The sequence below is a fragment of the Taudactylus pleione genome, unplaced genomic scaffold (genome assembly GCF_031769625.1).
Source record: "Taudactylus pleione unplaced genomic scaffold, aTauple2 ptg000288l, whole genome shotgun sequence".
Lineage (NCBI taxonomy): Eukaryota > Metazoa > Chordata > Amphibia > Anura > Myobatrachidae > Taudactylus > Taudactylus pleione.
The window spans coordinates 986532-1002182 of NW_028284690.1; the positions used below are offsets into that span (position 1 = coordinate 986532).

General features: G+C 39.8%; 1 protein-coding gene across 3 annotated transcripts in view; it reads left to right on the forward strand.

Annotated features, from left to right (window-relative positions):
* The window catches only part of DCAF6 (DDB1 and CUL4 associated factor 6), a 289468-nt gene that overhangs the window by 132133 nt on the left and 141684 nt on the right, over positions 1-15651 (forward strand). For 2 of the 3 annotated variants that reach the window (XM_088482419.1, XM_088482420.1), the window contains exon 12: positions 5307-5363. The exons of the other annotated variant lie outside the window; for it this stretch is intronic. In XM_088482419.1, the coding sequence (XP_088338545.1) occupies positions 5307-5363 (57 nt within the window). The remainder of the gene's footprint in view (positions 1-5306; positions 5364-15651) is intronic. 3 annotated transcript variants of the gene reach the window in all.

Sequence of the window (15651 nt, forward strand, 5' to 3'; positions counted from 1 at the left end):
TTTGAAGATCGTGAAGGTTGAGGATAGTTTAATATTAAGAGTAAGAGTGTAGCCAGTGACATATTTGCTGTTATTTAAAGAAGCATTGGGATGTTATATTATACTGAGATTTGATGTGTGAAAATGGTGACTAGATTGTAGTCTCAGTCAAACCCATCAAGCTGATTTGAAGTTGGAGACTTGCCTGGACGGATGTTTTGGATTATTACTGTATCTTGCTATAGGATTAACCCCTTACTAACTAGGCATAGACCAAATGGTACTGTATAGCACTACAATATTCTTTTGTAGCCGTTGTGGTTCAAGGTGTCAATCGCTCTGTGCAAGTAACTGATTTGGTATTCAGTAAAAGAGCCCCAAACCATCATGTTTCATCCTCCTCCTCCATGTTGGGATTAATATGCCTAGAAATGTATAAAGCCGTCGCTTTGTAAATAAACCCCACACACTGAGGAATCATGATTTCGCCTATTTAATGGCGTACAAAATTCTTGCTTGATGAAACAAAGTTTTTCCATTTTGATTCATCGGTCCATAAGACTTTCTTTAGTAGTCCACTGGCAGTGCTTCATGATCCAGGCAAGCCTTTTTTTATGCGTTGTTTGAGAATAGCTGTACGTTCTTAACCTGTTACTCTGAAAAAGCCCTTTTTATTTCACTCTGAAATGTACATTATATTTCAGTTTTTGCTAACCTAAACTTTTTTTTTAAACCCCTAGTAGTTTACTGCTTTCTTTTGTACCATTTCAGGTTAGTCATTGCACCTGAATTGCTTAAGTTTTCAATAAAAACTGAAAACAATGGAAGTGTTCTAAAACTTTTGACCAGTAGTATACTTAAAGGATAGATATTCTATGCATTCAGAGATGATCTTCAGCATAATATCGCTATTGCAACTCAAAGCTATTTGAGTTAAGGGCACCATAGATCAGGCAGCCGTTTCACCAATTACCTGATCCAACTGCAATCGCCGATCAGAAATGCAGATAGACGGCCATCAATGAATATCTGTTATGGAATCGGTGAAAATCTACATGTTAAAAATCCCTGATTTGCTCATCCCGAATTTTATTTTAATCGTGATTGGTAAATCAGGGAAATCAAACATGTTGGAATTCACTGATGGCCCAACCCCAATGTCTAGGGATCTGGAAATTGGCCCAGTCCATCACTGATGTATGGGGGCCTTTACTGTGGCCTTTCTGCCAGCTTGAACCAGTCTGGCCATTCTCCCCTGTACTTTCTCAATAACAAGGAATTTTTGCCACAAAACTGGCCACTGATTGGGGGGTTGGGTACGGGATGCTGGCGCTCGGGATCCTGGCAGTCAGAATTCTGATGCCAGCATCACGACATGGTTAGGATACCGACACCTGTCCGTAAGTATCCTAAACCTAACCCGCCCCCCCCCCTGCAGCCTAAACCTAACCCTATTGCCTAACTCTATCCCTCACCCTTGTGCCTAACCCTCCCCCTAACCCCACTACTTACCGTCTGGATGCCAGGTGTCAAAATTCCAGCATTGGCATTCTGAGTGCCGGCATTCCGACCACCAGGATTTAAACTTCATCCTCTCATTGGATGTTTTTTGTTTTGCACATCATTTTCTGTAAATTCTAGAGCCTATTGTGAGTGAGACTCCAAGGAGATCAGCAATGGCTAAAATACTGAAACCACCACGTTTGAGATTAACAATAGTTACAGTGTAAAAGCCACTTACAGTAACTGATATTTATACCCTATTCTGGTGTTTTGTCTGAATAGCAAATTAACCTCTTGACAGTGCCTACATGTCTTTATGCATTGACTTGCTGCCACTTGTTTGGCTGATTATATATTTGTGTTAATGTGCAGGTGTACCTAATAAAGTGAACATTCAGTGTACGTATTGAACATTGAGTGCACATATGACTTTTATGTTCACTGTGCAATTTTCAAATATTTGCAGGCGGGAATACACACTTCTATTCAGTAACAATAGGCGACCGAGCGGACTCGGACTGGGCTACCAGGGAATCTGGTAATTCCCAGGTGGGCCCCACTGATTTAATGCTTTGCCTCTGTTTTTGAGGGGGCGGGGCTTATCGTCCCATGATTGGGAGGGATTTCTGACCAGCCTGTCAAAGTGCCCCTTGCCCTCCCACAAAAAGTACTAGGCATTGTTTTCCAAGTCTAACACCTTCATCTTGTCCCCCCTGCCTCATGCTTCTCTGGAGCAGCTCAGCAACCAGAATGGAGTCTAATGCAGGGGATGGAGCCTAACCCCAGGAGCAATTCCGTGAAGTTTGGGGATCCCTGCTGCAATCAGCTTAATTGTAGTCTTAAATTGCCCCTTACTCTTCCCTTAGGCCCCCAGCCCCTTGTCCCCAGACTCCTATCACATGCTGCTCTGCTCTTTACAGTGAGAGAGCACTAGAGATGATGGATGTGTCAGCAGCAGTAGGGAAATCTGCCCAAATGTCTGAAGGACAGCCGTGTCTATGGAGGGCACAGCTGACCTGGCACAATAATTGTGAGTAAAGCTCTAAATTCATTGGGGTCTATTCATCTACAAAATAGAGTTGCTGCCGTGGAAGTGTAGGGGCAGCGGGCAGTCAGGATGGAGGTGACGCGGCATATGCCAGGTCTCCTAACTATAATGGCGGGTACGTCCGGCATTGACATGGTTTCTGACTTAGAATCAGGCCCTAACAGCTTTCCCACTAACAGATACTAACCATCGGGACGCCACTGTCGGTATTTTGACAGGAGGCATCCCGACAGCCGGCATTACATACCCATTCCTGTTTTCGAGTATAACGTTTTTTTATTCTTTCTTGTTTTTATCATTTTCAGAAGGTCCCTATGTATATGTTTAGGTTTTGATGTAGTTGATGAGAAAAGTGAATGAATTGTGTCAAATCTGAGTAGGTTGTCATATTAAACAGTCTGTGAAGTCAGATGTCTCCCAGTGTATCCTATATGATGGAAGTAGTAGCCCATGGTGTGACACATTTAGGGAAGTAAGCCAGACGAACTTGGAGGCAGCAATGGAGGTAGGGTTGTAAATTTTTATGTTTAATAATCCAAAGATGAGGATGGGTTCTTCAAAAGACACAATGTGGGAACCAGGCAGATAACGTGATAGGGCTAAGTGTTCTGTAAATTACAGTAGCTTTGAGAGGCAGAAGTTGGAAAAAGCAATCACATATTCTTCAGTAACCTACAAGTATGGTTGAGCTTATTTCCCCTTCTTGCTAGGGACCTGGAAGTGACGTGAGTGAGGGCGGAAGTGCAGTTCCTGCCCATGACGGCCAGCTAAACAAGTACTTTTTCCCCACTTAAACAAGTTTGTTGTACCCTCGCAGGCTCGCTGAGCTCGCCACGCTTCGGGCACAGTGGCTCGCTACGCTCGCCACATGGTTATATTCCCCCTCTATGCCCACTTGGATGGTAGGGAATGACACTGGCTGATGACGTTAGGGTCCTCTCCGTGAAGGGGATTTAGACATTACCCTACAAGTATGGTGAGGTGTGATATTTTTAAAGCTAAAGTAATCAACACCATCAGATGGATTGTCCAGGTCTTGGTGAATTAAACGCAGACCACAATAAGTGATTGATGCAGCATAGGAGGTGTCTGGGGGAGAAAACCAATTTTTCAGTGATGGCCATTATAATTGTTAAATTGATAAATTATAATCGAAGACTAGCTTGTTGCACAAATATTGGGAATTCCAGAGGGTGCAAAAGACAGGTTGGATTTATGTAGGGTTTTCATTGTATACCTTTTTGTTTTAAAAGAAAGATGCCAAGGCTTGGAGAGAGATATCCTTAGCTATTACCAAAAGGTGAAATAGACAATATGGGATTGGGATTTGATTGGTTTTAAAATTTGTTAGGTGGGAAAAGCTGTTGAATTAATTAGGACTTGCCATTTCCTGGATGGCCTAAAATGTACTGCTATTCAGCCCCACACATTAATATTGCTATGTCCTAAATATCCTATTTGCCTTCACAGAATAAACATTATGGCACTTTTTGGTAAATGTTTTTACCTTAAATACAGTTGCAAAGTGACTGTTTTAACTTATAATGAAATAGATAGATTAATGAGACTCAATAGCCATTTTTCACAAATAATCTGAACAAGATGTGGTTAGTAGTCATGATTGGTTCAACAAAACAATATTATCTCTTAATTAATGAGATATCCTTGTGTATTGTTACATTATTTTGGGCCTCATTGTAGTTGGATACCTGCTGTATGCACTCAGATCATGTGCAAGGAAAAGACGCATCTCAAACAGTAGCATTTGCACTAGTCATATGTCTGACATAGCAAATATATACAGTCAGGTCCATAAATATTGGGACATTGACAGAATTTTCATATTTTGTCCTCTATTCACCACCACAATGGATTTGAAATGAAACAAACAAGATGTGAATTAACTGCAGGCTTTCAGATTTAATTTGAGGGTAATTACATCCAAATCAGGTGAACCGTGTAGGAATTACAACGGTTTCTATATGTGCCTCCCACTTTTTAAGGGGCCAAAAGTAATGGGACTATCAACTCAAAAGCTATTTCATGGACAGTTGTGGGCTATTCCCTCGTTATTTCATTATCAATTAAGCAGGTAAAAGGTCTGGAGTTGATTCTAGGTGTGACATTTGCATTTGGAACCAGTTGCCGTCAACTCTCAATATGAGATCCAAAGAGTTGTCACTATCAGTGAAGCAAGCCATCATTAGGCTGGAAAATCAAAACAAACCTCCACGGGAGGTTTCTGTCCTCCCAGAGCTCGCATTAGGACACCTGTGTTACGGTTTGACAGGTGTACATATATATGTGTATGTATGTATGTATATATATAATATATATACAAAAAAGTCCTGCACTCACATCTCAACAAAAGCCTACTTTGCTTACCAAGATCGAAGATCCTTGATATTATATCGGTATATCCACAGTTACTGGAAAGGAAGCTCACTCACCACTTTAAACAACCAACATTTATTTAGAATAATGAAATGCGGATTATAAATGATGCCACACATCAGTTCTTTAAAAGTTGCATGACAAAAATATGATTTTAAAATCAACAAGCCAAGAAGTATCCAATACCAAATTATCAGACCGTTTTGTTGCATATCTTATTTAACTTTAAATGAGCAGATGTGAAAATCTACTGTTGTCTTTGCCGCAGAAAAATATATTTAAAGTGCCTGACTTAACATGTGATTTGGCATGTGCTTCTCACACACTATAAGAACTTGAACTGTTTTTGTTAAAGCTGCCTGAAATGTAACTCTTGTTTCAGATTCTACTTCTATGATTAGCAAACAGCTTGGATCCATGTCACTTGATGAAGGACTGGGTGCGTGACATACCAAATTAGCAGTATAGTATATGTGTGGGGTTTTTTATTTGAATGTTGCTTTAGTTTGTAGATGACAGCTGTACAGTGTTTACTTATTGTTGCATCACTTAGAGTAACAATCTGTTTTCTAATGGCTGCAGTTATTGTTTGAGAGGCCCAACACTAATTTTGCATAACAATTATAGGCCAGATATTGCCACTGCAAATATTCCAAATACTGTCTGTGATGACACCACTATAGTTTTTAACTAAATATTAAGTTGTGAGTTAGATATATTTTAAGCATTTAAAAGTTTACATAAAGTATCGAGATAATGTAAAAGATTGATAAGAAACTTATTAATATTTTATTACAAACATAAACTGCTGCTTTTGAATTCTGGTATTATTTTGTAATACAGTACTTTAACAGATGCCTGTAGTGATTGATATTTATTTAGTGTGTTGTCAATCACTAATAGACTGAATTTGAGCATGGCTTGTAAAGCTATGTGTGGATAAACTTAGAATCATGCTTTGTTTGTTAGCTTCATGTTTGTATAGTCCAAAAGACTTTAGAATATAGTTTGTTCCTTAAATGTTATTCCTTCCTCTAGCTGAAGATTTCATAAGGTAATGGGTTCTCAGTGGGATGCAGTCAATATCCCGACCACGGGGATTCTGGCGGTCAGAATACCGGTGCCGGAATACCGACACCTGTCAGAATCCCGGCTCCGGCATCCCTACGGCCGGAATCCAGAAGGTTTGTAACAGGGTTAGGGTTAGGCACTAAGGCTCCCCCTAGGTAGGGTTAAGAACTAATGGGGATGGGTTAGGTTAGGGTGCAGGGAGGGGGAGGTTAGGTTTAGGCACTAGGGGGGGTTAGGTTCAGGCATCGGGGAGGGAGGGTTAACCCTTTGGGGATGCCGGTTTCGGGATTCTGACTGCCGGGAACCCGAGCGCTGGCATCCCGTACCCATCTCGTTCTCAATGATCAACCATACCACCCTTCTGGAACACAGCATAAATATGGTGTTATTTACACTAAACAGTGTTATTTTTGGCATATATAGATATGAAACGTGGTTACATAATATTGAAACCTAGACAAGATATTTCATCCTCTCTATTTGACTTTGAGACACTATTTTGTTGCATACAGAGTTTCTTTACAAATATGTATTGGGAATAGTATTGCTTTCACCTATATTGTATATCCTATAAAGAGAATGTAATAAATTAGGATTGTCCCAGCTATTTTAGTCCATGTGTAAGGTTCCTTGGAATGCTTTACTGGGCAAAGCAAAATGCCCTTACCGTGATGGCAAGGTAATGTGACCAAATCCTTTTTCTATAATTCATACTTTGTTCTATAGATATTTTTTACCTTTGAGGAAAAGCAATTCAGGATAACAATTTTGAATAAACAACTAACTAGCATTCTAGCATCCGCAATCAGAAGAACTTTCTTTTAGCAGACGTCCGCTCTACAGCTTCCAAACATGTTCCAAACAGTTCCAAACATACTAATGTATATATATTTTTCATAACTGTGCAGATATCTAAAAAAGCCAGGTACATAGTTACATGATAGTAAATTATGTTTTAGCAATATAATTTCAGTCCTGCTCAAGACATATGAATCACACATTTTATTCTTTAAATAAAGCACATTCACATTATTACAATACCAATGTTTGTAAACGAACACACTAATATGTATTCAAATGTCATGATTCATGATACAACAGCATATGATTACCATTCTAATTACATAAAGCCAAATGAAAGTTCTTTGTTATCCACTATTTTAGACTTCACTAATCACTAAGATGTCAGAAATAAAAATGGTGGCATAATGGCAGCAATAATTGTTCCAGATACTGTAATTTAAAACCCATTCACCAACTGACCAACTGTCAGCGTATTATGGTAAAATAAGTATTCACCCTTTTTGCCCTTTTTGCCCTTTTTCTTCTTTCAGCATGGTATCAAAATGGATCTATTCAGGAAATCTTACCAATGACCAAACTATTCTGTTAAGTCTGAATATCAGCTTGTCCCAGTATTGAAGATAGGATATACAGTAATGATCAGTCTGTAATGATAGTCACAGGAGCAAGTGTGTGTGTGTGTTGGCCCACTTTTGTGATTGAGGGCCTGATTCAATGGTGGACCCAATGCTGATGCTGGCAGAGTTGTGTGATTATTTTTGAATTGCATATACGTCTGAGTCGCACTGCACATGCTTCCAGATGGATTACCAATGGCCGCTTACAGTAAGAGATGCCTCTAATGGGCATCTCTGTACAAATTCCGGTGTCTGTGGCATTTGCATAAATCAGCCAGTGAGCTTTATTCTTGTGTCTTCAGCAGTAATAGAGATGTCAGGTAGGACGCTTCTGTTGGGAATATTATTATATTTGAGACAGTGAAATGATATCTAAGATTATGGGCCAAATGTAACAGGGTGAGAGTTTAGAAAATGTGAGAGTATAGCAGTAATCTCTCCCACTATTACATTGGTCGAGTTGTATCTTCAAAATGGGAAAACATCTGGATGAGAGGTTAAATCGTGAGAGATTTTTTTAGTCTGAAAAATATGCAATTTTTTTTGGCCCTATATCTAAGATGAATTTGCAGAAATACTTTCAGTAACATAGGCCAATACAGATGATGAGAGATCCGTAGAGAATAGATACATTTGGCTATTGTCCACATAGAGAGGATTCTGAAATCCATAGGAGCTTATTCATTTTCTTAGAGAAGTAGTATAGAGAAGTTCTGTGGTAATCCAACTGATAAAGGAATTCGAGAGGCAATGGATCCAGAGAAACAAATCTTGAACAGGTGATATGATAAAGTAGGAGGAGAACCAGGATAGGACAGTGTCCTGAAAACCTAGGGATTGCAGCATTTGTATTAGAATACATTGTCAATCATACTTGCAGACCTTTTGGCAGGGGCAGCCAGGTTTCCACTTCAAGGGGCGGCATTGGTGGGTGATTGCATCATAGTAGCCCTGCTTCCTGCTGGGTTTCGGACTATAGATAGACAGTAAAAAAGGTCGACAATGTCTACATAGACATCAGATGTGAGACAGTCAATAGGTTGACTGTAACAAAAGGTCGACACACTAAAGGTAGACATGTTAGAAGGTCGACAAATACAAATTTTCGACAGGGTCAATATGTAAATGGTCAACACAAAAAAAGGTTGACACATTATTTTATTAGTTAGGGTTAGGCACTTACTGGAGGGTTAGGCTTAGCAACTTACCCCGACGGTTAGGGTTAGGCACCTGGAGGGAGGGTTAGAGTTAAGCTGGCCACACACTAGACCAACTTGCATCCAACCAGCCAACTTGTTGATTGGTTGGAATGAAAATCTGGTACCTGCCGACCTTCTTACATGTCGACATTTAGTCCCTGTCGACCTTTTGTCCCAGTCGACCTTTTGACTAACCTCTGCTGTCTATCTAGACACGGTCAGCCTTTTTACTGTCTATCTGTTAATCCACATCCTATATTGTATAGCAATTTCAGCATTGCTATACAATGCTGAAATTACTGGCATTGTGAAGCTGGGGACGGAGCCATGATTATGCGATTCAACCCAAATTGAGTCCCTTGTACCAGCCAGTTCACTTGAGAAGTGGGCAGCCGTGGCTGGGTGGCCATGGCAGTGCCAGGAGGGAAGGCAGGTATGATGTCAATAGTGTCAAATGATGTAGAGATCAAAGATAATTAGACGTGAGTAATGACCTTTAACAGTGCTGAAATCATTGATCACCTTAGTCAGTGCAGTCTTATCCTAGGTCAGTTGTAAGTCGAAGTGAAAATAATGCTACCCAGTTTCTTCCAGTGAACTGTAAAAGTAGGCAGTACTGCATGCAAAAGAAAAATTGCGTTTGGTCAACAGACTGATCTTACTCAAAGCTGATGTTACTGCAGAAACAGCAGTCTATTATTAACATTCACAGAAATATATGTTAAGTTTCCTGTCTTTGAGAGAAATGTGCAGACGTGGGCTAACGTGTTCTAGATTTTAAGGCCCTTTTATTAATAATCACCACTCAATGCAATCTGGGTGTGATATTAGTGCCCCACACTGCATTGTGGTATGTGATAATACCATCAGAATGTATTAAATAGCACATGTAGGGACAGGGGTCAGAAAGGAGCCCGTCCCTGTGATATGGTCGAGTGAAGTGACCGCATCTGTGGTCTCTTCATTCTTCTATCGGGACTCCTGTGCATGCGTTGTCTACTGACCAAGAATGTGCGGCAGTCCTTGCTGGGGTGAAGTCCGGAGAAAACCTTTCCCGGTAAAGTATGCAAAGTGTAGCCTCTTCATATGGCGTTAGCTGCAAGGCCAAACTCTTTGCAGCGGCCGCAGATTTTTTTCCACAACAAGTTCTGTTGTGCTTTGCGTTCCGGGGCTTTGTAAATCTGACAGCTTTGCAACCCCCATAGAAACCTATGGGGGCTGTGGCTGCTGTTGGAAATGGACACCACAGCAGATATCTGAGATATGCCCTTTTATTTTTTAACCACCACACAAATGTACATCCTGTGAAACTTCAAGATGGTGTAAGGCAGACGTCTTAGGACCTTGACCATGGAACTGGAAGTGACCTGTTCTAAATATTTTTTTTGCTCCTAGCTCGGTTCCCCGGCAACTAATGCAAACACACAAATTTTTATGCGAGCACTGTGTGTCCCATTACTTTTGTTTTGAGGTTGCTGTGATAACTCAATAATGTCAATAGTGATGTCACCAAGGACTACCTTTTGTGATGTGGATGCCAAACATGTGCAGGATAATGTATTCATGTTCTTCATTAACTCCAGCAGAATTAGATCACTTGTCATAGGTAATACTGTATACTGTCATGCTATTCTCCAGATGGATATACTCCTAACTCTAAATGAGCCACAATATTTTTTTTGCAATTTTTTTATGTAATTTTAAAATTCAGATAGCTCACAGGCAATTTTTTAAAGGTAACATCAAAGTGCATGTATCATGAATTTAATTCTGGATTTGATGTCATTTGCCAAGTAACCACATTAAAAATGGGCTGCCAAGAACTATGCTGGTTATTGTGATGCTCATACATCGATGTGTCTGAACCTGCGTTTGGACTGCACTAGTCTTTGTATTGTTTGGTCACAGCGAGTGGAAGATCTTCGTACGTTTCGTTATGACGGATGAGGAAGACGTTAGATTACGTCAGAGATGTGTGATTGAATTTTGTGATAAACTTTGAAAAAGCGGAAATGAAACTCATGAAATGTTACAGCAAGCATACAGTGTAGAAACAAGTAGCCGTGCTGCAGTATTTCGTTGGTGGAAGCACTTCAAAAAGGGTAATACGCGAGTGACTGATTAAGCACGTTCTGGGAGACCATCCACCGCGGTTACAGATGTCAACATTGCCAAAGCTGCAGAGCTGTTGCAAAATTACAGAAGGATAACGATACGCAAACTTTCGGCTTTACTTTGTATCTCATTCGAATGGGTTTTCAGCATATTGTGACAAAGGCATTGAAAATTCATTGCGTGTGTGCCAGGTGGGTACCCATAAATCTCACAGAAGAGCATTTGCAACGACGAGTTGAATTGTGGTAGAACACCGTTCGAATGTCGGAGAGGATACCTGATTTCCTGACATCGATTGTGACAAGTGACAAATCGTGGATTCATCATTGTGATCCGTAATCCAAACAACAGTCCAGTATATGGAAACATTTCCGCTTTTTCCAAGTTTAACACAAAATTCAATCGCACATCTCTGATGTAATCTCACAGACACGTCTTCCTCATCCACCATGATAAAATGTACGAAGATTTTCTACTCACTGTGACCAAACAATACAAAGCTAGCTTCTACGGCTTTCCAATGCACACTTCTGCCGACCAACGCATCACATACTGGGATGTTTTGTTTGTGAAGAGGATTTCGCTCTATTCTTTGAGCTCATTATTATACAACACTACAGACTGCCGCTAGACCGGACCAGAAGCACAGGGAACGTTGAGCCGCTAATTACGGTCGATTGAACTATTAGTTTGCTCTAGGAGCTCCTTCACTCTATTATCCTTTTAAGGTACACTAACATTCCATTACCCCCGGACTTTTTTATCTGCTAATTTGAGTTTCTATTATTGTGCTATATTATGTTACTTTCTATTGTTAACAATTTGATATTTTAAATAAGCTCACTAGCAGCCTGAATAGCCATTAAACTTTTAAAATTGATTATTTCTCCCGGCAGTTTCTCCTTTTTAATTTGTTTTATTTTATTTAGATTTTCATCTTTATATTTATATTTATGTACCTGTCATTGTTTAATTAAAATATTTACATTTATATATTCCTAGAGGTTTTCTGTGTGTTACACCAGCTCCTGGCTATTCTTTTGCTATCTGTTCTATTTTAAAGGGATTATAATTTTTCTTTGCCAAAGGCAGCAGGTGTTCTATCTGACTGCGAGTTCTCTGGTGCGCCTATTTTTTAGTTTTTGTTTATTGGTCCTATCTATATCTTCTTTCAATTGTGTTCAAATGTTCCAAAGGGGTCAATATACAGTCATATAATAGTGAAAGGGTTTCTTGTCTGCTTACTGAATATAAACATTATCTTTCAAATTTGTAGGTATTGAACAGATTGTGGCACCCCATACTTCTAACATAAACCAGTAAATGATTTTGGCTCAAATTCTCCATTGATATGTGAAAATCTTTTATTTCCCAATCCAGAGTAAATGACACTTTTTAACGTTTCTCAAATGAGAAGAGAAGGGTTCTACAGGTTGGAGAAAGAGGGTATGACTATTCAGTAAGATTATGTATTTCATTTAGATTATATCTCATCCTCCCAGGGTAAAATGAGTAGTTGTGGTGGAGTATGTGGATTAGGCATATAATTTATTATTTTTTCAAATATGTGTAGATCTAATCCACCAGATTTAGCAGATTTTGTTCAATAAATTCAATTTTTTTTTTTTGCATTTCAGATATAAGTTATTACAGAGCGCATGTACAGTACTGTGTTTAGAGAGGAGCCTGGAACTGGTACAGGTTTCGTTTGGAACAAATAATGTAAATGAGTTAAAACTGTCTTTGCAGTCTCTTAAACAACATGGTGCTCAAGGAGTTCCAAATATTAGGGGCCCATGTATCAGGCTGTTTGTTAAATAAAATGATGCAGAAACTTCAGTTTATGTATAATTTTATGTATTGTTACTATGAACTAATGGCACAATGCAGGAGAGTCACAGAAATCTCTGACAAAGTTCTAATTACAGATGTGTCCACATACATCTTGCCTCCATTCGCTAGAAGTCAGTTAAACATAACGGGAATAGGATTCACAAGCAGCTTCTACTGATTAAAATTATGTGGCATGCCTATATTTTTTCTGCGACTGCAGCTGTATCTCCATGCGAAATACCACATTACAGTATCAGCGGCTGTGACATCCTTTGTCATCTTTTTTGCAATACGATGAGACTACGACGCACCAGGAGACACTGATGATTAATTTGGTATGCAACACTTGTTTACCTGTGTGCGACTGGGAACTTTAGATAATTTGTAACTAATTTTACCTGCTCCTACATTAAATCTTTGTTAATTTTTGGGGAGAGGCTCTAGATTTAGTTGTGGTTACTTGTTAAAAATTGTTATCACTGAGATGTCAGATGTAGTGGAAAATGTCTCTATACATAAAGAATCATAAACAATTAGAAAGTAATTTATTGCTGTCTAATGGACATGATAGCTTGAGATGTCCTCCTAATTTGTTAGCTAATATTGCATTTGTTACTTTTCTCCTAATGCTTTTGATTTAGCCAGTAAATACTTTTTTATGGGATTTTTTCCACTAAAATAAACTGTTCTTAAGTGATTGAAGTTTTATTTTGAATTTCAATTTAGAATTTTCTATATGTTTTCTTACTGACTCAAAGATTGCAGTACTGAGTTTGATGTTTCCTGTGGTAAGCTACATACTTCTATTATTGTACCCCTTATGATAGCCTTATACCAGTGGTTCACAAACTTTCTTGAATCAGATCACCCTAGAGTAGGGTTTCACAGCACCCCTAGGTCAAAAGTTTCTTATTGAGAAATTCAGCTAAGATTATTAAATTATGTAAACTGTGGTGGACAGGATTGTCTTTCTGTTTGTCCACATATTTCATTTTTGATACTTGCCAGCACTGGTTTGGCTTATCACATTGACCATAATTAATTTAATTTGCTCCTTGACAACTAACCCGTGGTACTATTGCAAGTGTCCCGCAACACCCCAGGTTTGAAAACCACTCCCTTATTCGCCTTCTACAAAGTGTAAACTTGCGTTTCTGAATGTGTGCTTAATGCAAAATATTCTTGGATAAATTATTTAAGGTTATTTAAAAGTGGGAAATTTTAAACACTGTCTGCTTAATCAGAATGCTGGGTGTCCTCATGTATTCTTTAAATAGTATACCAGCAAATATAGTGACTACATCCTGTTAATATGTCCATATGAACCGTACGGATATGAATAGAAAGTATAGTCATGTGATGTAGTGTTTAGTGCTCTACAAATGTCAGACAGGGACAGCCTTACAGTTATGGAATTTTGAGCTTGGTCAGAGATGAAGAGTTTTTGGTACTTTTGAACTTCCAAGATTAAGTGATATTATTGTGGTAAAGTAAAAAATCATTCCTATCTGTATTTTAAGCAGTTCAGTTAAAACAATTGTATTTCATAGGATTTGGATTGACCTTACTTAGTGGCTTGGTGATATGACATCCTATTTTGCCAATCAGCATGATTTCATACTGGAATTTAGAATAATAATAATAAAATGTTAGATTAAACTCCAATGTTGAGGTTCTTTTCGATAACACGGTCAATTTGTTCTTTGATTGTTTGATTGCCAATTGTAGATATGAGGAATATAAAATTTTCTTCATTATTAAAACTCAGAGTTCAGTATAATCAGGTTTTGTGGATAGAACAGGGGAGGATTCATGTTCCATTGATGGTGAGGTCTGATGTGGTGATGGCAGCAAGGAGGCCACATTTTGTCCTATTTTGTACAATGTGTGATATCTCTGAGTTCTGTGGGTTTTTTTTCTACTCTTTGATACAAATTTCGACAAAGTGAGTTTGTCCTAGAATTTCTAATTTCTTGGGATTTTTTTCAGTGGTTAACTAAATAGGTAAGATGTAATAAATGTTTATGGTGAGGATATCGCAAAAAAATCAATTACGTATGGAAACGGATGAATACTTGCATGGAAGATCCTGTAATTGGTTATCTTTGTAGTTCTATCCTAGACGTCCAATAGGTGTGAAAGCTGTAAGAATTGTTTCTGCTTTAATGTAGGCTATCACGAGGCCACTGATGATAGTCTAAATTTAGGCAGAAACAGGTGGACATTACAGATGTGTCCTCATACATCTAGTCTCAATATGGCACGCAATGCAAGATGCTTGGCGTGAGTGAGCCAACAAGTCTTGCTAAACTCTGCTAGCTTCCAGCGTGTTTTTTGCCAAAATGCATATTAGTCGCAATGTGATGTGACAAGGACACACCAGGGGGGTGATTCAAATGTTTTGCCAGCGGCTTTTTTTTTTTTTTTTTTTAAGACGCCCGACGGAGCAATTCATTTGTTGCTCCATCAGGGCTCGATAGCCGCTGGCATTTCTGCTCGCACCCTCAGGAAGGTGCAAGCAGAAATGTGTGAGAACCCCCGTGGTAAGGGCCAGTGGCGGGCTGGGCCGGGGGGCAGGGTGCCATGTGCCCCCCGGGCCGCAGCGTCATGTGGGCCGGGGTCAGTCTGTGTCACTGTGACACAGACTGCACCGCGTGTGTAGCACTGACCGGACGGAGTTCGGTCAGCGCGAAACAAGTGACAAACACACAGCCGCCGGCTTTGGCAGCTGTGTGTTTGTTTTGATCAACAGCCAATGAGAGTCTGACAGACTCTCATTAGCTGCTGCTGCACCCACTGCAGGAGCCGCTCCATCTTCCGGCTCCCGCAGTGGGCAATGGGAGAGGCGTCCTGATGTCATGACGTCTCTCCCATAATGCAGAGCGGCCCGGGAAGGACAGACGGAGGAGCGGATGGCGGCGGGAGCGGGGACTGAGGTAAGTGGGTTTTTTTGGGGTTTTTTTTATGACATGTGTCTACTGGGGGAGGGTCGGGCACTACCAGGGGGGGGACTACTACTACTGGGGGCACTACAAGGGGGGGACGACTACTACTACTGGGGGCACTACAAGGGGGGGACGACTACTAC